General features: G+C 39.7%; 1 protein-coding gene across 1 annotated transcript in view; it reads left to right on the forward strand.

The window, feature by feature from the left end:
• The first annotated feature begins 413 nt into the window (after positions 1-413).
• LOC6034268 (microtubule-actin cross-linking factor 1, isoforms 1/2/3/5) overlaps positions 414-23096 on the forward strand; it is a 104262-nt gene continuing 81579 nt past the window's right edge. The window contains 8 exon segments of the mRNA XM_038257215.1: positions 414-506; positions 3653-4344; positions 13558-13837; positions 16387-17095; positions 17158-17362; positions 17420-17788; positions 20815-21730; positions 22251-22881. Of these exon segments, the coding sequence (XP_038113143.1) occupies positions 3730-4344; positions 13558-13837; positions 16387-17095; positions 17158-17362; positions 17420-17788; positions 20815-21730; positions 22251-22881 (3725 nt within the window). The 5' untranslated portion in view covers positions 414-506; positions 3653-3729.

Below are 23096 nucleotides of genomic sequence, written 5' to 3' on the forward strand. Positions count from 1 at the left end.
ACTCAGCAAAGGTTACTGAAGGTACCTGCATTTGTTGTGGTCGCTTACGAGCTGAAAAAGACTCCCGTTGAGCTGTTAAACGTTTGTACTAAAATCATAGCTCCTTACTTCTTGGAGTATTTGGATGACCTGAGCTGATTTTAACAAACTCAGTAATGGTCACTGAAGCTAACTGAAGTTGATACGATAAGTTTTGAAATATACTTCCGTTGAGCCATTAAACTTCTTGTACTAAATTCTTTTAAAAGATATTGCACACCCTCTTTCAACTCACGCGTTAAACCATGTCCCACTGTACCTCCTCCAGCGTTGACTCCGTGTTCACGGAGAGCCCGCGCGCGAGCGAGAGAATGACACCGCGAGAGAACGCACAGTGCTCGCCGATATCGGACACCTATAGTGAAATTGTTTCCAACTCGTCACTTTCAGTTTACCTCAAACAAACGTGACGAACGGTTGCGAAGTCGCATCGCACCTCTCGGTTATCTCTCGGTCGGAAAAACTGGGTTTGTTGTGTGTTTTGTGGGGGAGTTCTGGATTAAACGGAACAAAAAAGTGTTGGGGAAAGAAGATTAGTACATCCGCGAGGATTTGCTGTGGCAAGTCAAGGACGAACGGATGTAATTGTGGACTGTGTGATATAAGAAAACCGGATAACGCTCGAAGAGTTGTGCAATCGAAGGACGCTGAACGCCCTTTTTCGATGTTGTGGTGACTAGGGCCGCCGACGACAGCTGCTGCTACTGCTACCTGAATTGGGGCGAATCGAGTGGATCGCGACATTGGGACTAATTACGTTCGGAGTTTAGTACAGGATGTCATTAGGCAATATCAAGCGTGGATCTGTTTGCATACGGATGCAACTGCAGTTAAGCGTTCTGAAGTCAGTTTCTTTGAGTTGGATTTGTAAATTTTAGTACAAAATAGTGTACATTATCAAGCTGTTGTTGAACTGTTTAGTACAGTACACATGATGGAATTGATGATGAATCAAATATGATCATAATTAACAACCGCAGCTATTAATTCTTGAAACCTCTGTCATTTTATCACTTGTAAATTTTAGTACACGCTTCGGATTTTTTTTTTGTATCTGAATTGAAATTCAGTTTTGTTTTGCATAGTTTTACTTTAAAAAGATTTTTAAACAAATTAGTGTTTTGTTCTCAAGTATGCAGTTGTTTCAAATTTGACTGCTAGTGTTAAAGGCATTTTGCTTATTTTGTCTGAAATCATCGTTTTTCTATCGAAATCCATTCACTGAAACTTATAATTTTTAGTACAAGAGTTGCATTGATGTATTCGTTGGTATAGGTTTTCTGATGATTTTCAGTATTCAATTTGGTCGATGTATAGTGTTTCATTTAAACACACTCGACCATCAAGACGTTGAAGAATTTTAGTACAAGCTTTCCATTGGTGGATTCATCTGTGATGCCAGCTAGTTTGGAATGTTTTTTTTTTTTGCCTCAAAATTGTTTGATATCTTTCGTGTTATATCATCACTAAAATTGGAAAGTTGACGAATAAAAAGCTTGTACTAAAAATCAGAATTACATAATTAATAGTTTAAAAATGCTACACTACGTAAAAAGAAAGTACTATAAAAGAAAACCATTGAAAACGATATTTAAGACTGTAAAATTAGATTTAAATATTTAGTACAAGCGTTGTGATGAGCGATTTTTTGAATTTTCACCAGAAAATGTTATCAATTGTTGAACAATTACGCAAAATGACTAACTTGGCTGGTTTTGTGTCTTCAAATTTAACATTAATTAATTTTAGTACAAGCTTAACACCGCACGTTATCTACAAGATTCCGTAATAAAACCAGTTTGTGTTCAACGGTTTAGTACACCGTATTTTATCGAACCTTCTTCAGTCTTTCGACGCGATACCGCGAAAGCTTCTGTTGATCTACCCCGCTGCTGTGTGGCTTCGTTGATAACAAAAACAAAACACAGCAGAGTCACACGGGGCCTTATTTTTAGAACAACTCTGATACAATTTCATTATCAGCGGTGGACACAAAGCGGCTGGCTCTGGATCAATCGGTGACCGTGACCGTGTAGGTTGTTCCACTTCCTCCGCATTACTGCTTCGATTCCAGCGGAGGAGAGAGTACAAACTTCACGTGACTTGCTCAACTCGAGGGGGCTTTCAGAAGTTGTAGAGATCACCCACGTCAACTCCATACGTTTTAAATTGAGTAACTAATTGAATCAAGCTGAGGTGTAGTGCCTTAGAGGGTTGACTTCCCCGGCACGCAGGTTCCGGTCACGCCTAATCGCGGCATTCCGACGTCCGTCGACGATTTGAATACGGTTTTGGACCGCCGCCAACCGCCGATGAAACCGTGCAAATGTGGTGGCAATAACGATTGACAACGCTGAATGGCGATCTGCGTGTGGGTGAATGACTTCAAAAGTATGATGATGGAAACACCTACACCTCATCTACCTGTTTCAGTGTGGCACAGTTTCCAGTGGAACCCCTCGACTTTGGTGTGAGAATTGGATTTTTGAAATTCAAACAACAGCCCGCCAAAGATGGCCGTAAACCTCTATATTAATTTTATTAAGCTGCTTTTCCGAAAGCGCAAGATATTAGACGCTGGAATGTCGAGTCGTGGGAGTCCACTCGAAAAAGACGACGTAATTTTGTTGTGACAATTGCCTTAGATAGCGCCAGATTGTTAGTTCGGTCGTTATCGCGGTTTGTTCGCTTTTGAAGATGTTGAAACGATTGTTTTTATCAGAAATGAACGAACGCACCTTGATTGGAGGGTAGTAATTGAAGAGTGGTAACAAAATTTTAGTACAACTAGTCTGAAACTCGGAAGAATCGTTTTGAACTTCCTCCAATTGTGTGGGTTGCCTCGCTAGGTTAGGTTCCTTCAGGGTCGTGCTGGGTTGTGACCCGTGAAATGAATACGTTTGCGATGGTGGCACTGAACATGTCAAGAGTTGCAGATCGTGTGGGGGGCCTCCTCAACAGCCGTTGAAGATTGACCTGCATGCATTTCTTGACGGGTTCACACCCACACGTGCGTGTAGATCAGATATTACAGATAAAGATGTGGGCATTTTCTGCAAAGGGTAAAGAAGTCAAATTTGACGTTTATTTAAATAAAGTTTTAATTTATTCAATTTTTAAAAAGCTAATAATTCCAGAATTTGTCTACTTAAGAAGGCATTTCTGGTGTTTTGGAGGACCAGCCAACAGTTGGCAACTCTACCCTATTTTCCCATATCAAACAAACAACTGCTTTATATGTTTTGACTCAGAATGCATCCAAACGGTTCAACCGTAAACATTTGCAAGTCGCGGCGGCTTTTCTAGCCATCACACGGGTTCCAATTAAAGCTCCGTTTGGCACATAAAAATACCGTTTGCGACTTCCTGCGCATCACAATATTTTGTCATTTGCTTGGGCCTGGTACAGCAAACCAAATTCGGATACTTTTCAATGAACAGAACGGGGTGGTGTCAGTTGGACTGACCATTCCGACTGTAGAAGCCCTAAAAGTTCGGTAGCAGCAGTAAGAGGTAACACGAGCGGCCATAGTCACCCCGGTCACACGCATGGAGAGAACGTGGTGTTGTTTTGCACAATATTGATTATTCTGGGGTTGGTTTCTCAATGTAGAAAGGAAGAAAACTGTGTAAAGAGAGTTCAACAAAAAAGTGCTACAAACAACACGTGAGTGAAGTGCGAGCTCGAACATGTACAAAATCGACGACGAGTTCCGTCCCCGGGGACGGGTCTTCATGAAGGCGACGCGCGAGCACGGCTACGGCCAACCTTCGCCCTCGTCCTCGGCCCTGGTCAGCCGATCGAGCAGTGCTGCCAGCAGCAGCATGGAGCGTCGTCGCGGCTCAGCCATCACGACCAACCTGGACGATCCGAGCAATCTGCGCTTCCGGCACGAAATCCTCAACGAAAAGGTCATCGAAGCGACCGTCACGGAACTCCCGGGCGTCATCCAGACCATGAACCGCGACCACTGGAAGGCCCTCCCGCCCACCATGGGCTACGGTAACGAGCTGGTCCAGGTAGACGCTCCCACGCGGGTCGTCGCCGAGGTGACCCGGAACAAGCGCCTCACAACGGAGGTCCTCGGCAATACGATGGAAACGACGAGCACTTCGCAGCGAGCATCGGACGGTCATCGCCGGATGACCACCCACATTGTTCGCAAGATCACCACGCTGACGCGCGCCGAAGAGCAGGCCCAGGCGGATAACCGGATCCGGCAGAATCGGGACGTCAAGACGACCGAGATCGGGTATCTGCGGATGGGCGCACACGGCGGCGGTGGGGAGTCGAAGCGGGCCAAGGTAACAATCGGAAGATTTCGGTGAACTTGGGAAAACCTTACATTTTTTAGTACAAAAGATTTTTTACAATATGTATTGTTATACCCAGCTGATTTTTGAACAGGCACAGAGACTGTGCCTTACCATCCATGGGCAAATATCTGAATTTTAAAATTTCATGAGATAAAAATCAAATGAAACTTTTTGTTCTAAAAATCTTCTACGTAGGTGTTGACTTTTTTTGACAAAAATTAACTCAGATTTTTGCCACAAACAGTAGTAAATATGTCAGGATCCAAAGAAGATTAAATTAATGAATTAATTAATGAGCCTCTTTAGTACAATAAATCTTCTTGTATCGTGTGCGCCCTTGTACTAAAACCAGGAATCATAGCAAGCAAAGTGCAAAAAGCATGCAAGCACCGATACATTGAAATTATTTTTTTGATTTTTTAGTACAAAAGTTTTCTTATAAAATGGATTGTTGAAGCTGATATTTGGGCTGTTACATTTTCATAGAATGGAAATCAGAAACCGATGATAACGAAACTGTTTGCTCTTGAATTCTTCTTAAGAAAACTATTAATTTTTGAATGGAATAACTTAGATATTGTCAACGACAGTAGTAAACATATTTAGATCCTTATGTTATTAAATTCTTTGTCCTTTTTTTAGTACATTAGATTTATTTGTTTGATTTTCATATTTTTTTATTTATTTTTTATAATTCCTGTCCATTGCTTTCCGTTTTTGGAAATCACAATAGAAAAGGGGAAAATATGGTCAATTTTGTTTGTCAAATTGTCATAAAAAAATTAAAAAAGATATCATTGTACTAAAAATACTGAAAGTACTAAAAATACTGAAAGTACTAAAAATACTGAAAGTGTCATTCTAGGTGTGTTGAATGGAACATTTAGGCCGTTGCAAATATTTTTTGAAGCTTATGTCCCTCGGCTCTGAGCAAAGTCGAGGGGGGGGGGGGGGCAAAAATAAAAAATATAATAATTGAAATTAGAAGCCTAGGTTTCAACATTTGGATGAAAAAAGTGTTTTAAAATGCATTTTACAGGCGTATAGTTGCTTTCCAATCATTTCAGTATTGACGGAATTTTTTTTTCGCATAAAAAAAACTTTTCGTGGGACTGTACATTGGTATTTCATGAAAATTTAAAATGTTCTCAAAGGAGTTCAAACATGCCAAATAGGTTTATAAACGCGGGAAAATGCATTTTAACTGGGTTTCAGTTGATTAAACTTTAATTTTCATTAAAATTTTGAAGTTTTTTGAAAAAATATTTGTTTTGCCCCTTGGGGCAACATAAACTTTGAAAAATATTTGCAACGGCCTTGTTATAGATCAATTATTTTGAATGATAACTGTGCTTCTTGAGGTTCTAATTAGCTAACAACAGCCAAAAAATAGCCAAAATGAGCATTAATGTTTATTTTTTTTTTGTAAATTATGAAATTGAAATGAAATTATTTTCAAGACAAACGATATTTTTTTATACAAATGGAGTTAAAATTCTCATCATTTTTTAACGATGATCTCTTGTTAATTTTAATTTAAAATATTTATTTTTTTAGTGCAAGGAATATTTCAATTGCCTATTTATTTTGCATTTGCTTTTAAAATTGTTTTGATGAATTGTCTTCAACAAAGGAATTTTCTTTTAAAAAACACTTTTTGTACTAAAATGTATTGAAAATCTTTACAAATTGTTTATTATTTTGTCTGCAATTATGCATGGCCTTTTTAATAAAAAACGACTCTGATTTTGTCTTCATTTGCTTTCAAATTTGGTAAAATTTAGCTATCATATAATTCTAATTCAAACAAAATTTAAGTGCTATAAATTTTTCATTCAGTTTGAAGGTATTAAATATATTATCTATTGATTACATTTTGTTAAGTTAAATGAACTTTCAAATTACCTTATATTGGAATACGAAACGATAAAATGGTTTAATTTTCGGTAAAAAAAATCAAGCCGGAATCATTGTACTAAACTGCTTTGCATGTTCAAAAGTAAACAAATCAGATTTAGCTATTTGATTAAAAATTAAATGAATACTTACAGGTTCTCTGCATTTGAGATCATTTATGTTGGTTTTGAATCCAGTATATTATTATTTTTTAATATTTTTTTATTTAAACAATATTTGTTTTTTTTTTGTTTGCAATTCCATTGCATTCTTTACCGTTTCTGTCATTCTCGAACGAGGAAAATTATTTTTTTAAACAAATTTCATAATTTTCAAACCGCATTGCACTATTTTATAGTACATATTGCGCAATTCTCACTAACCCGGACTTCGCACTAAATTATTGCTATCGATGGCACTATTGCGACTTGTGAAACTGGCTTGGGAAATTTTAATTTTCTCAAAAAATGATCAAAGCGAGCCGATGTTGCTCACCTGTCAATTGCAATTTTAAAGTGCGAATGTCCAGTTTAGTGGAAACTGCGACTGAAAATGTAAATAAACAACTGATGGTTGCCTAGTTTTTGGAAATTTTGTTGTCAAAAGTGCGAGAGAAAAGTGCGGGCCAAATCCAAGTTATAGTGCAAGGATCAATATAAATAAAATGATATTTTTGTGCATATTTTAAGTACTTTTTACTTAAATACTGAAGCCTCATTTGCTGCAATACTTCAAGGCCTTGTTTGAAGAAAGGAAAAAACGTCACATTTTCTATTTTATTTTTATGTGCTCAGATAATTCTTAACGAAATTAGATTTATTGTACTAAAGTATGTTGATGAATTTAAGCATTAAGAACTTAGATTTTTTCAATTTAAACTTTGAAATAGGGAAAAATGAGCATTTTAGTAAATTTTTGAGTATAAGTCTTTGAAATTGCTATATGAACCTATGTTAGTACTGCATTTTCGGACTGCTATCGTTATTATCTCAATATTGATTAGTTAGTCAGCAAATTGAGTTGGTTTTTGTTAACATAATTTTCATATTTTTCAATTGAGTTATTTCCAGAAACGTACAACTACCAGTTTGTCTTCATTTGAAGAAGTTGAAATTAATTAGGTTCATAATACCTGACATTTGACTTCTCACCCCCACGAGACTCCTCTCATTTCACAGCACAATTTATTACAGTTCCAGTTCATTTGCTTGACGGACCATATGGTCGGTCGGACATCTCGGCAAAGCCGAGAAGCCAAGTTTGGTTAGAAATCCTCACACACACACCGACACAAACGGACGCGTGTACCGCTCAATGTTTACATCGTCGTTACATGACCTATCCAACGAAAACGGTTTGATCCATGCGCTGTTGTGGTCGTCGTCGTCGTCAGACAATGCTTTGGATATAGTTTACATACCGCCGCGCTGAGGCGCGGAGTCACGATCTCCCGCCCCCTCTGCAACCCCCGGCTCGTTACATCGGAATGATGACTCCGTGATAGCCGTGGGAGGAAATTAGTACTGAAACATCTGTTTCTTTTGACCGCTTTTCGACGCGTTGCGACTTTTAGTACATGTACTAAAAATCGGGCATGGCGCGAAGGCGCCGGAAAAACTTTGTTTTTGCGGTGGTTCCGAGTTTTCAAGGTCTGCGATGGTGATCCGGTCCATAAATCGTCACCTTCGACACCCCCCGAACACTCGCAGCGCTGAATTGATTTACACTTTTCCGGTCGAGTGGTGCCCACCGACGGCGTTCGTTTTGACTTTGACATTCCCGCCAAGTGACGTGCGGTGAACTACCAGCGTAGCTTCTAATCTTAGTACCGTGCATGAGTAATCAATTAATTTCTGTTTTCTGCCAATCATCTTCTGGTTTAGTTGGGACTAACTTGCCAATGTGGAAGACTTCGATGCTCACACGGGCAAGAAGCCCCAACTTTGTCGACGGTGATGATACCCCTTCTGAACTGAGCTGGGGGCTTGCTTTCAGGTTGCACCGTCATTTACATTCATTAAAATAATTCTCCATTCAATAGCGGGTTCGTTGGGTGATGGATGGGCTTTTAGTTGAGGTTATGTCACTGCTATCATTATTATCATAACAACAATTACTACTTTTCGTAGTTGGTCGGCGACAAGCCTAATTTGGTGCAATCTTCTTATGCTGCAACCTTGAGACAACATTCAACACCAAACTGAAACGTGACCTACTACTGGTCAAATATCAATCCATTTGGCACCCCCCAAATTCCGTATAATTACAGTCTTTGAGTCGGCAGGTGACTCCAAATTCGTTGGAAGCAAACTTTAGTGAACTCGTGTTTGGTTCATTTTCGGTAAACAACCTTTGTTTGGACGATTATACAACCCACTGTGCTGTAAAATATATGTATTTATTCCAACGAATAACATCTTCGAGCTCAAAAGGTGCGAACTACTGCGAGCGTGACCAAGATAACTGTTGAGGTTGAATTAAATTTCAAACTTTTATTTGCTAGAAAAATTACGATGTTCTGCAAGCTTCGATTCTGCAACTGTTCATATGTGCCACCTTCATTGCTTTGAAAACAATCAATGTTGCCAATCAACTCCAATGCCAAAGGGGAAATATCCATAATTCACGTCACGACACCCGATCAGAAGGTTGTTCGCGCGGCTTCTGTTTCATCACCACAAAGACAGGATTCCCCCCTTAGAAGTCACGCAGTTTCGAAACATCTTTTAGTACTAAACTTGTCGTCCCTTACAAGCAACTCCATGTTCTAAAACCCCGACGCTTATCAATTATGGCAAAAAAACACACAGATCGTGAAATGCTTAAAAACGGCACCGCACTTTAGCGCACGAGGTCGCGGCCGTTTTGAATTGAATTGAAAAATAATAATATTGCGCCCAAAATAGCGCCAAACAGTTCGTTTGTTTTTCCCCCCGGTGTTTATAAGGAGATAATTGGCGTTACGAATGCGACGATTGATGGCGATGGCGATGACTGGCGGACGGTAGCCAAGAATGAACGCGCAGCGAGTTGGGCAAAGCTAACAGAGTTGTCGTGACGTTCTCTGGAAAATCCACTTCAATTAATCTTAATTTATGATTAAGTATCTACACGGAGAAAAAAGAGTTCCCAAAATCGTGAACAAGCGTTCATGAAATTCAGAACCACGAACAAAGTGTTCAAATTCCATGGTACGATTTTGAAAAACGTACCATGAAATTTGAACACTTTGTTCGTGGTTCCCAATTTCACGAACGCTTGTTCACGATTTTGAGAACTCTTTTTTCTCCGTGTAACATCATATTTTTCATATTTCATCATATTTTTCTCAATTTTGTGATTTCATATAATTTTGAAGCTTATGTCCCTATTTTGGGCCTAAGTCCAAATTGTTGACTTAATTCCGGACAATGAATTTGACCGCCAGGTTCTCTGCCATCCTGAAGTAGGTCATTGGATGCAGGCGCTTGGGCTGTCACCATCTAATACTCGGGACTGAGTTAATCTGTATCAGCATAAACCAAGTCTGATACAAATTATACATTTCCATAATTTCGCAGCCGGCCAGCGGGTTTTAGATTGGACTTTCAATTAAACAATATTTTAATTTTTTTTATATATGATTGAGGGGAGATTATATTTAATATTCCATCTTTTTAGAAAATTCCTGAAAATGCAAAGCGTTTTTGATCAAGTTATATTCTTTGCAAAAACCGTGAATTTTTTGTTAATCTTGAAAATTTCAAAACATTATTTGACATTAAATTTATCTCAACATTTTAAAAAGGTCAAAAATAAGTATTTTAGCCCTTTCCAAATGTTGTTCTTGATAATATTTTTTTAAATTGTTTTAATTGCACATAGCAGAAAATTCCACAACATTATCCTTTGAAAATCAGACAATGGTATACATTTTTTTATTATTATTTAGTGATAAAATGTGTTTTTTCCATGACATTTCCGTGTATAATTTGATGATGGACAAAATGATGCAAAATGGCTTCTTTGGGCATACGAAAGACACCTAAAAAGATTGAGCCAGATTAAAAATGCAAAATAATCGAAGAACGAATTGCTCTTTAAAAAAAAATGTTTCGCTTAGCTTGTAATTTTTAATATTCGTATTTTTTTTAAATTAATTAAAATTCTTTACAAATAGCTTTTTTTAATTTTTAACAACATTTTCAAATAATGGCTTCAAAAGAGTGGCTTTGGAAATATGACTTATTCCTGCCTTTTTTTAAATCAAAATCCTTCATTTTTAACAAGTCAATTTTTGCAATTTTTGGATTTTCCCCGATTTTCCGACTACATTGTGTTGAAAAAAGATTTTGTTAGGAATTTAGAGTTTTTTCATAAACAAATTTCATTTTTGAAAAAAAATACAGTAATTTCGAAAATCTGGTAACCCTGTCTCATGTTACGAGCATTTTAACCACTTTGTAATAAAATTATATTTTTCAAGAATTCATTATCATTCTGTAAAAAAATGATCTTGTTAGAAATTTTGAGGTTTTTCATAAACAGATCTTATTTTTGCAAAAAAAATACAATAATTTCGAAAATCTGGCATCCTTGACTCATGTTACGAGTAGTTTATCCACTTTGTAATAAAATTATATTTTTCAAGAATTCATTATCATTCTGTAAAAAAAAGTTTTGTTAGGAATTTTGAGGTTTTTCATAAACAGATCTTATTTTTGAAAAAAAAACAGTAATTTCGAAAATCTGGCAACCCTGTCTCATGTTACACTCATTCTGTAAAAAAAATGATTTTGTTAGAAATTTTGAGGTTTTTCATAAACAGATCTTATTTTTGAAAAAAAAATACAATCATTTCGAAAATCTGGCAACCCTGTCTCATGTTACGAGTACATTAACCACTTTGTAATACAATTATATTTTTCAAGAATTCATTATCATTCTGTAAAAAAATGATTTTGTTAGAAATTTTGAGGTTTTTCATAAACAGATCTTATTTTTGGCAGTGCGTGGCCGAATGGTTACGCTGTCCGCTTTGTAAGCGGATGATTCTGGTTTCGATTCCCATCTGCTCCAACCTTCCATCGGATGAGGAAATAAAATGTCGGTCCCGGCCTTGGTTGTTAGGCCGTTTAGTCATTCCAGGTGTAGGAGTCATCTCCATGCCATAAGTACAAACAACACACCAAACCAAGCCTACTCCGGTGGAATCGCTGGCGGCGGTTGGACTCGCAATCCAAAGGTCGTCAGTTCAAACACTGGGGTGGAAGGTTCCTTGGAGTAAAAAGAGGTTTGGGTACTCTCCCCATTCAAGCCTTCGGACTCCTAGGTTCGAGCAGAAACTTGCAATAGAGACCACAAAAGACCCGGGGGTGATTTTTGATTTGATCTTATTTTTGAAAAAAATACAATAATTTCGAAAATCTGGCAACCCTGTCTCATGTTACGAGTACTTTAACCACTTTGTAATAAAATTATATTTTTCAAGAATTCATTATCATTCTGTAAAAAAAAATTGTTAGGATTTTTTAAAGTTTTTCATAAACAGATCTTATTTTTGAAATAAATACAGTTATTTCGAAAATCTGGCAACCCTGTCTCATGTTACGAGTATTTTGACGATTTTTTTTAATGTACTACATCTAGAATTGTCCTATTGTACATCGTTTCGGTTAATTTGATTTGTCAGACAAATCTAAAAAGTAGTAAATTTTGAGTATCTGGCAACACTGTCATGGATTATCTCCAATCAAGCCCGATTGCAGACAGTTTCAATGAAAATCATTGTTGGAACCATCTTCATGTACAAAACGAAAGAATCTTTGGAAGACCTTCCTGATTATTTGTGAACTATGGAAGTCTGGCAACACTTTCAAGAGATATCAACAGTTCAGCTGGCATTAAGAATTCGTTAAGCAGAAGTTTATACATAGTTTTGATTTTATAATTTTTTATCGGAATAACATCCGAACCTAATAACAAGAAAATATATACAGTAGTTGTTCGGTAACTGGGCGTTGTTTACCTGGGCTGCTTTTTAACTGGGCGCTCGATAACTGGGCCTTAGCCCAGTTAAAAAGCAGACAAACGTCAAAAAACCAAAACAAACCAAAATGACCGAGGGGTTAATGGATGCTAAAAATCATATTCAATAAATAAAAAAAAAAATTTCAAACTTTTGTAAAACTTCAAGTTACAACTAAAGAAAAATGAAAAATAAGCATGGTAAATAAATTTGAGTAACTTTTATTTTTATATTTCATCTGGAAAATATTATGCATCGGTGGTCCCCTCGTTATTTTTTGTTCAGCCCAGTTAACGAGCAACATTCGGTGACTGGGCTACGTTCTCAGCCCAGTTACCGAACAACTACTGTATTTGTAAGTCATTCTGACAGTCTGGGAACTCTGCCAAAAAGCGTTTCCTAGTATCTCCCTTCCTTAGTAAATATGATTTCCGATTTCACAGCGAATCACTCTTTAGCTGCAAAAAAATCGCATCGATTCTCTCCGCGGTGTGTTGTGCCATTTGATGGATATTTATTACCGGTGTCGTTGGTCGTGGTGGTGGTTTCCTTCCCGCGCAGACTGCCGCAGACCTACCAATAAGTTGTCGTAACCCGATATGGTGACGTTAGTCCCCCCCAGATCAACGAATCAAGCGCCGATTGACGCCGATATTGATGGGTTGGTGATCTATGAATGATCAGCATTTTGTGTGATCAGTGACGCCCGGGGGCAGTTCACCACCTACTCCACAGATTAATCAATTTGTAGCGCGCGCGGCGGTGGTGGCGTAAAATGCCAACGTATTCAGAATGCACCCCAGGGTGACCTCGGACAAAACCCACGGAACTCGAAAAGGTTCTACAGTAGAACCCTATTTGTTTGATATAAATTCTTAATATCATCTAAAATTTTAAGATCTGTCTATGTTTCGATAACTTTCACATTTTTCATGGAAATGATTTAAAATGTGACAGCTCTTAAAATTAATAAGTTCTGAATGAAATAGTGTCAAACTGTCGTACTGTTACGGTTGGTGTCCAATCTGGGCACGCTCGATCTCCGGAGAGTGGACGCTCCCACGCAATTTAATTTAAATACATTTGCATTGTTGTCACATTGTTATTGTTTGCCCACCACCATCAAACAACGCGCTATTTTGCAACTGTTGCTTGTGAATGCATTTTCGGTCTACTTTACTTTGTTGGCTTAAGCCCTTTTACCTTTTACGATGTCGTCTCTAGCTCAATCCCGGAACCACCTGGCAACACTGCTATAGATCGCAAAACTAACCTCAGCATTCTTCCCTTCTTTCCAGATTTCCGACATCGTGGTCGGCCAGGAGGACAACCTGACGGCGCGGGAGGCGCTGCTGCGGTGGGCGCGCCGCTCCACCGCCAAGTACCCGGGCGTCCGCGTCAACGACTTCACCGGCTCCTGGCGGGACGGTCTCGCCTTCTCGGCGCTCATCCACCGCAACCGGCCCGATCTCATCGACTGGCGAGACTCGAGATCGCGCCGGCCCCGCGAGCGCCTCGAGCAGGCCTTCCACGTGGTGGAGCGCGAGTACGGCGTCACGCGGCTGCTCGACCCGGAAGGTGAGTGTTACTCGAAACTGTCAAATTTGATTTTAGAGCAAGACCCAAATTTACTGCGTAGCCCAACGTAGTCAAACGTGGATTGACTTCAAACTTCATTTGCATTCCTCGAGTACCTGTTATTCGCCCTTAACTGTTGAACAAACACAGTACTTAAAAGGTCATTAATTTAATTACGAGTACGGTAAAATACTCTCAATCAATATTAATTTAAATGCAATCAATGTATGATAATCATGCATCAATTTAAAAAGGGAATGATTTCTTATACAGTAGTTGTTCGGTAACTGGGCTGCTTTTTAGCTGGGCGCTCGATAACTGGCCCGTAGCCCAGTTAAAAAGCAGACAAACGTCAAAAAACCAAAACAAACCGAAATGACCGAGGGGTTAATGGAAGCACACATCATTTCAATAAATAAAAAAACTTTTTTCAAACTTTTTTTTAATTCCAAGTCACAATTGAAGAAATATGAAAAGTAAGCATTGTAAATAAATTTGATTAACTTTTATTTTTATATTTCTTCAGAAAAATAGTTTTGCATCGGTGGTCTCCTCGTGTTTTTTCGATCAGCCCAGTTAGCGAGCAGCTTTCGGTGATTGGGCTACGTTCTCAGCCCAGTTACCGAACAAGTACTGTATAAATATAAAATATAGGTAACTTCAACCTTAAGGGGTAGTAGAAAATCACAAATTTTCATATTACAGTTTATTTTTTAAATCTACTAAAACATGTTTTTAATCACTCCTGAAATGTAAGGAAAATTTGGGAATCGGATGTATAGTTTTATGAAAAATATGTTTTAATTCTTAAAAAACTTTGTAACTCTGTTTTTCAAAGTAAAAAGGGTAGAGTATTATTTTAAAAGTTTGAAACTTTAAATTTAAAAAAACTATCTTGAAAATCAATTTGGAAATAGGTCGAAGTTTCTATTTGCATTTTGCACACACAAAAAAATTGTGATTGTGATTTATCACTATTTTGTAAAAACTTTTTTCACAAGAATTTATACATATTTAGAAATTTTCTGATAGATGCTGATAAAAAAAAATAAAATATAAAATATTTAGTAATTTTTAACTTTATGCCATTCACTTTTCTGTTCCAGGTAAACTAGAGGAACAAAAACATTAGGTTTGACAATTTTTAAAGTGAAGTTTGAAATGAAATGTTTGACAAAGCAATTGATTACAGTGAAACCTCTTTTTACGCAGAGGCGTTACGATTTAAATTTCGTCGATTTCTCTTAAACCGTAGAATATTTTTGCAAGCTTCAAAAAGCGTTTTGCAGATCTGAACAAAACCTACAAAATGATTTTAAGAGATTGCAAAAATGTTGCGTTTTTCCAGAGAAATTGACAAATTTGTAAAACGTAAAAAGAGGTTTATCTGTATTGTTTAAAGGCTGATTGTTTTCGTTCTCTTTTTTGAATTGAAATTATAAGAGCTTCTGTTTCCAAAGTAATTTTGGAATATTTTGCTTTAAGTATTTTTTTACAAAAAGTGTCAATTGTTTGATTTCATATTTTGAATTAGTTTAGAAAATGTTACTCGATTGTTGACTTTTTTATAAACAGTAAAAATGCATATTATTTGAGGTTCTGGAAAAGCCTTGATTTCAAAAATTGGATTAGAGTGACCACCCTGTATTCGACAGCTTAACCCAGTTAAACAGCTGCCAAACAGGAACAAAACAAATCTAAATGTCAAAGGGTTTCCAGCATCAAGAATTACTGACCAGTCTGAATAGGCCAGAAACGGAGTATTTTTTTTATTTCCCAGAATTACTTGAAATAACCAAAATCTTCTTGGAATGACGCGATAATCTTTTTTAATTGCTTCATCAAGTTTTGTTGCTAGATTTCTTGATGCTGAATTACTCGAATTATTGTGGAATTACTGAGTTATTAAAAATTACCAAAATTACTGGGCAATTTCGGGTTTACTTTTTCAATAGGGTTTTTCATTCTATATTACTCTGGTTGTCAGATTTTTCAAAAATGGAATCTTAGAATTAGCAAGAATTATCAGCCATCACAAGAATTATTGGAAATCTCCAGAATTACTACGGAATTCCTGATTAATCCAAGAATTATTGAATTGCTTTCTCAATCCCGAATAACTTTGGATTACTGACCAGGCTGACACGATGCTGGAAACCCCTAAATAAACCCAATAAAATATTTTTGTGAAATTTTATGTAACAATAGAAAGAAAATTCATATTACTTATAATTTCCTTGAATTGCTATTTTAAAATTAGATTGTAGGAACAATAAAGCCTCCACTTCTCCCTAACCAAGACAGCGCGAAAACTGCACTTTGTTTCGGTAACGAACCGAAACCTGCCGACATCTTCCCATTGATAAGTATGCCCGGGCATCCTCCCAACTGTGACCGCAAGCCGCAAGAACCTCAACTTCTAAAGACATTGTTCCACCCGCTTAAACCGGCTACGTGGGCATGACGTGACAACGATTCTATTGTTTAATTTTGTTTCGTCGGTAATTTATTAACTGGAATGTTTTGTTCTTCTTCTTCTTTTTCTCTAGACGTCGACACCAACGAGCCAGATGAAAAGTCAATGATCACATATCTCAGCTCGCTGTACGATGTGTTCCCGGAGCCACCCCAGATGCACCCGCTCTTTGACATGGAGTCCCAGCGGAGGGTGCAGGAGTACCGGGAGCTGGCCCAGCAGCTGCTGTACTGGTGCCGGGAGAAGACGTCGCTCCTGCAGGAACGCGCCTTCCCCACGACACTGATCGAGCTGAAGCGGCTTCTGTCCGACCTGAATCGGTTCCGAAGCGAAGAAGTGCCACCGCGACAACGCGACAAACAACGACTGTTCTCGATCTACAAGGAGCTGGAGAAGTACTTCGAGTCGATCGGCGAAGTGGACGTCGAGACGGAGCTGCGGCCCGAATCGCTCGAGAAGGCGTGGCATCGGTTGATGTCGGCGCTGGCGGATCGGGATATGATCCTGCAGCAGGAGGTGCAGCGGCTCGAGCGGCTCCAGAAGCTGGCGGACAAGGTCCAGCGCGAGTACAAGCACACCGAAACCGTCATCACCAAGATCGAAACGAGAATCTCCGAGGAGAGCCGCCGCATCGACCGGTTGCACCCGGTCGAGGCGAAGAACATCGTCGAGGGGCTGGAGGGGGACATCCGGCACCTGGAGCAGCCGCTCCAGGAGATGAACGACGACTGTCACAACCTGAAGGACGGTCGATACCCACAGGCAGGGGACCTGCATAAAAAGTGAGTTTGCGGGTCTTCCTTCTTAAACTCAAAGTCTTATCTGTTACTTTTTTCCCCCACAGAGTCACAAAACTGCACCAGCGGTGGTCCCAGCTGCGCACCACATTCCACACTAGCTTAGTACAAAAACTGTCCGGCATGAGCTACCCCGTGCAGGAGACGACCATCACGAAGCAAACGCGCGTCGTGACCGAAACCCGCCAGATTGGCACGAATCCGTACTTCCGCGACGTCCAGGAGTACACCGAGTGGTGTCAAACCAAATTGGTAAGGTCTTCTAGTCTTCTTCTACACCCAAAACTAACCTAAATCTCCCCCCATCAGAAACAACTGCTTACCTCCGACTACGGATCGGATCTGCCGTCGGCGAAGGTGGAGCTGGAGCGGCACCAGCACGAGCACAAGGTGATCGACCAGTTCCACTCGAAGATCATCCAGTGCGAGCGACACCAGTCGAACTTTAGTGGGGATGAGCTGACCCTCTATCAGCAGAAGCTCAGCCAGCTGCAGAAAATCTTTGCGGAGCTGCTGAGCACGAGTACGAAGCGGCTGTCCGATCTGGACGCGTTGCAGCTGTTCCTGTCGGCGGCAACCGCCGAGCTGAGCTGGCTGAACGATCGCGAACAGATCGAGGTTAGCCGCGACTGGGCGGACAAGAATCTGGATCTGTCCGCCGTGCATCGGTATTATGAGGTGAGTCGAGAGTCATTTTTGACGTTTCTTTTTAAGTTTTACTTCTTTCTAATCAAAAAACCTTCTAATTTTCATTTCATCAACTTTAATCGTTACTAACTGCGAAAACAAAAATCTAACCCAAAGTCTACTTTCAAGCGTTCGTACGGGAATGGTGATGAAGTAAGTACACGAGGTCGAGATGTTTAGGACATTGCGCTTGACAAGTTTTGTTTTCGTTTGGCTTAAATATTGATTGTTTTCTACCCCCAAAATTTAAGGTATCCTGCCATTCCTCGTGTATATTTCATTGCTTGTAGTGTGTTGCTTTTTTTCAGTTTTACCTTTAGGTAGTCCTTTGATGACCTAAATATTCCAACATGCCAACAAAGTAGTCTACCATACTCACTGAAGCTATGCAAGCATGATCCGGGGTCAAAACCCATCGATTTTTGGCTTATTCGGTTATTGTTAGGTCAGGTTAAAGGACAGGTCATTTTTCCATTGAGTCTTTGGATGACCTAGGACGTTCCAAATATCGTCGCTTGTGTGCTATCTTGTAACACGTCTGCTGTAAAAAAGTCTACCATATAGTCACTGAAGCTATGCGAGTAATATCCGGGGTCAAAATTTAAAGATCTCTAGCTTGTTGTGGTTTAATCTTCAGAGAGTTTTTGATGACCTAGGTCAGGGGTGGCCAAAGTATGGCCCGCGGGCCAAACGTGGCCCGCGAGGTGATTTTTTGTGGCCCGCGGAACCATTCAGAATGATCATGTAAAATGGCCCGTTGACCACTTGTAAAGTGATTTTATACTTTTTTACCATTATGAATTATTTGAATCTTTTTTATGCTTTTTTTCTTTTTTTTTTTTTTTGGTAGTAAAAAACTAACGATTTATCAATATTTTGATCCCCATTTTTAGGACTTGTATTTTGGTCAAACATTTTAATAATTAAAACAATTTCACACGTTTCAATGGGAGTAACTATTAAATATCGTCAACAATTTTATCAAACATTTTTGGAAATATTTTCAATTTGATTTTGGTAGAAATTTGAAATAATTGCAAAAATGTAGGTATTCTCAAAGTATTCGATATTAATTTGAAAGTCAAAATGACCCTTTTATGAACCCGCCTGACCCTCTAACTAACTTTGCACTTAGAAACCTTCCTTCGGGATTTGATCTTATTTCAGATCGAAAACGGTAAAAAAAACCAGGAGCCAAAACATTTTTTCAAAAAACTTCAAAAAATTAATGGAAATTTAAGTGCAATCAGCTGAAATCAATTAAAAATGAATTCCTCTGCGTTTAGAAACATTTGGGCAAGTTTGGGTTTATTAAAAATAATTGGAATTTTAGTGAATTTTCGATGAATAAATGTTTTTTCGTAAAAAAATTCGAAAAGTCGATTTTTTTATGTTGAAAATAATGATTGCAGTTTAACTTAACGAGTGCTTACATTTTCTTACATTTTTTTTAGATTGAAATGTTGAAATTCTGGCTTGTGTTTTCTATTATTTTGAACGAAAATGTTAAAAATGTCTTAAATCAAAAAAATCAACTTGTAAATGTATTTTCTAGTATTTTAAATTAAAATAACGAAATTTCATTTATTTTAAATAACCTATTTTGTAAATTTAGCCCGCAAGCTCATTTGAGCTTCAAATTTGGCCCGGCCTCCAAAATCTTTGAGCACCCCTGACCTAGGTCCTAAGACAAAGCTCGATAGACTGAGGATCGAAAAGTTAAAAGGTCGAAAGACATAAGGTCGAAGGGATTAAAGGTCAAAAGAACAAAAAGTTGAAAGAGAAATTCAGAAAAGTATTATTTTTATTTTAAAATATTATTGCAAAATATATTTTTTTTATATTTGCCAAAATGTCAAATTAACAAAAGGTTTAAAAGAGAAAATAGAAGAAAATCTTATTTTAATATTGAAATATTTGTTCAGCAGCTTAAAAAAATGTTATGAGATAAAGTCTAGATCCAAACTTATTTTAATTTTCCATCAATATAATTTTTACCTTGTTTCTAAAATGTTGTAGATACTTCCATACTTCCATACAAAAATGTTGAAAATTAGGCCAATTTTAACCTTATTATCTAAACAGACTCAATAGAAATAAATAACACCTCTTACCTAATCGACTCCTAATTTTTTTTCCTACTACTACCCTGGTTCCAACTCCACAGCCATTTTGGTTTTTTTATACGTTTTAGTTATAGTTTATCTTGTAACCTAAATTTGATTTAGTTGGAACGAAATTAAACCGCAACTTTATAAGATTTTTTTCTCTGGATTTGAAGGTGTCATTCTGAGAACCAGGGATGCCAGGTTGCCAGATAAATCATTGCCAGATTTTATGAGTGACAGTTTGAAAAAAATAATTTTCAATTTCTTCCAGACCTTGTGAAATTTACGTAGATTCTTTATTTTGTGAAACCATGATGTATAAAAAGTGAAAATACACAATTTTTGAACACCATGTTTCTCATTACTTTGATATTTCGCCAGATTGTTGTCTGTTCAGACCTGGTAACCCTACTGAAAACTCTCAGAGCAAGACAGAGAGCAAGAGAGCAACTCTCTTCCCTCTAGCATTCTCCCGTTCGCTGCTTTGCTCTAGGAGATCGGACTTAGATAGCTCTCTTGGAATTTCGATCTCACTGATGAAACACACAGATGAAATGTCACTTGTTAGTTAAATAAATCAAATCGGAGCGATTTCATGAAGAAAAAAATCAGAATTAAAGAAAAAAAGAATTTTGGATTTAGAACTCTCTTCTGCCATGGCATAGGAAACAGGAGAGCAATGAGAGTTGCTCTCTTGCTCACTGTCTTTCCCGGAGGTTTAGCAGTATTTAAGTTTGTTGTTTATCAATCTATTTCTGTCAGTATTGTGTTATGTAGAATGTTAGTGTCTGCTTTATCTATTCATCTTCTTCACTTCATTGCTGTACCATTTGCTTCTTACTTTCTTGATGTGATCACCTGAATTACCAATAAAAATCTGTACTAACTTCCCTCTTTTCATCCCCGCAGAACCTCATGTCCGAGCTGGAGAAGCGCGAGATGCACTTCGTGACGATCCTCGATCGCGGAGAAGACCTTCTAGTCCAACAACACCCGGCTTCCAAGTGTATCGAGGGTCACCTGCAGGCGCTCAAGTCCCAGTGGTCGTGGCTGCTGCAGCTGACGCTGTGTTTGGAGCGCCACCTGAAGCTCGCCACCGACTACCACTCGTTCTACGACGAGATCCGGGAGGCGGAGAACTGGCTGGCGAAGCGGGACGACATCCTGAACACCAAGTACTCGCAGTCGGAGTTTTCGCTGGATCAGGGCGAGGGCCTGTTGAGGGGGATGCAGGACGTGAGGGAGGAGTTGAACGCGTTCGGCGAGACGGTGGCCCATCTGCAGCACCAGGCCACGACGATAGTGCCTTTGAAGCAGCGGAAGCAGCCGGTCAATCGGCAGTGCACGGTGCAGACGATCTGTCCGTACAAGCAGGGTAACATCTCGCTCGAGCAGAACGAGTCGTGCACGCTGTTGGACACGAGTGGGCGCGTCAAGTGGCGCGTGAAAACGACCAAGGGAGTTGAAGGGTCGGTCCATGGAGTGTGTCTGCTGTTGCCGCCGCCCGACCAGGAAGCGATCGAAGCCGCCGACAGGTTGAAGCGCCTCTTTGACCGTTCGGTTGCGCTGTGGCAGAAGAAGCAGCTGCGACTGCGCCAGAACATGATCTTTGCCACCATCAAGGTTGTCAAGGGCTGGGACTTTGAGCAGTTCCTGGCGATGGGAGCGGAACAGCGGACGGCGATTCGGCGGGCGTTGAACGACGACGCCGACAAGCTGCTCGCCGAGGGAGACCCGGCGGATCCACAGCTGCGACGACTGCGCCGCGAAATGGACGAGGTCAACCGACTGTTTGATGAATTCGAGAAACGTGCCAGAGCAGAAGGTAGGTTTTAACGAGTCGAGCCAAAAAAGAGCAAATCTCAAATTACTCCGCTCTTGATTAGTTCGACGAGCAGTTAAAATTATGTGTTTCCGCCACGGTTGGGGATCGTCAATTAAATAATTGAGTCGGGCGATCCTTTTTTGGCGCTGCTCTATTTGTCGATGTTTATGTTTCTTAATTGTCACAGAAGGTCAAGAATAATGGTCCGTTTGTTCTCGTTTGTCCCCAAAACGGACGAACGGTCTATTGATTGAGATCAAATTTCGTTTTGCACTGTTGTGGGGGCGTTTTTGAGGTTAGATTCGCGATCCGGAACGATTGCGGTGATCAGTTGCAAGTTGGTTCTCGGCCGTGGCGGAACGCAATCGAATAGTTCTGTTTTTGTTGACTTTGGAGAGTTAAAAGTGAATTTATTTAGTTGAAACCATGAAGGGAGTGTTTCGCTTCAGGTCTTTCCGAGGTTGATCGTACGATCGTCTGACAAGATCACCTTCTAATCCATCTTTTTACAACCTTGCAGAGGAAAGCAAACAAGCGAGTCGAATATTCACCGAGCAATGCATCTCCCTGAAGACCCGACTGGAGGAGATGGCCCGCGAACTGGACCACATCATCCTTTCCCCGATGCCACGCGATCTGGACTCGCTCGAGCACGCCGTCCAAATCCTGGACGACTACAAGCGCCGTCTAGGTCTGCTCGAACCCGACCTGCGCCACCTTCAGGAAACATTCCGCACAATCACGCTGAAGACGCCCGCCCTCAAGAAGAGCCTCGACAACCTGCTCGAGCTGTGGAAGGAACTCAACACCCAGGCTGGCCTGCAGGGAGATCGCCTGAAACTGCTCGAGGGTGCTCTAGCTGGTCTGGAGGACAACGAGCAGGTCATCTCGGACCTGGAAGGCAAGCTGTCCCGTCAGCTGGAACTGCCTTCCTCGCAGGAGGGTCTGTACGAGGTGTTCAAGCGGCTGTCCGCCATTCAGGAGACGATCTCCGCCCAACAGCCGGAAATGGACAAGATGAACGACTCTGCCGATCAGCTGGGTCGCATGGGTGTGCCAACGAAGGTACTTGGTGACCTGAAGCGACTGCACGCCAACGTCGAGCGACTGAACTCGCGCTGGAACAACATCTGCGGCCAGCTGGCCGAACGGTGAGTTTGGGTTATTGGGTTAAAAGGGGTTAATATCGAAGCCGTTACGATTACTTGGTATAGAAAATTTACAAGACCTTTTTGGAGTTCCCAGGAGTAATTCGAAGTAGTGAGGACATCGAAACGATCAAGACCTTCGACATCAGGCTTGTTTGTAGATTTTCAATCTAATAACTCGTCGGTAGTAAACGGTATCGATCGGTTCGATGTCCCCA

The sequence above is a fragment of the Culex quinquefasciatus genome, chromosome 2 (genome assembly GCF_015732765.1).
Source record: "Culex quinquefasciatus strain JHB chromosome 2, VPISU_Cqui_1.0_pri_paternal, whole genome shotgun sequence".
Taxonomy (NCBI): domain Eukaryota; kingdom Metazoa; phylum Arthropoda; class Insecta; order Diptera; family Culicidae; genus Culex; species Culex quinquefasciatus.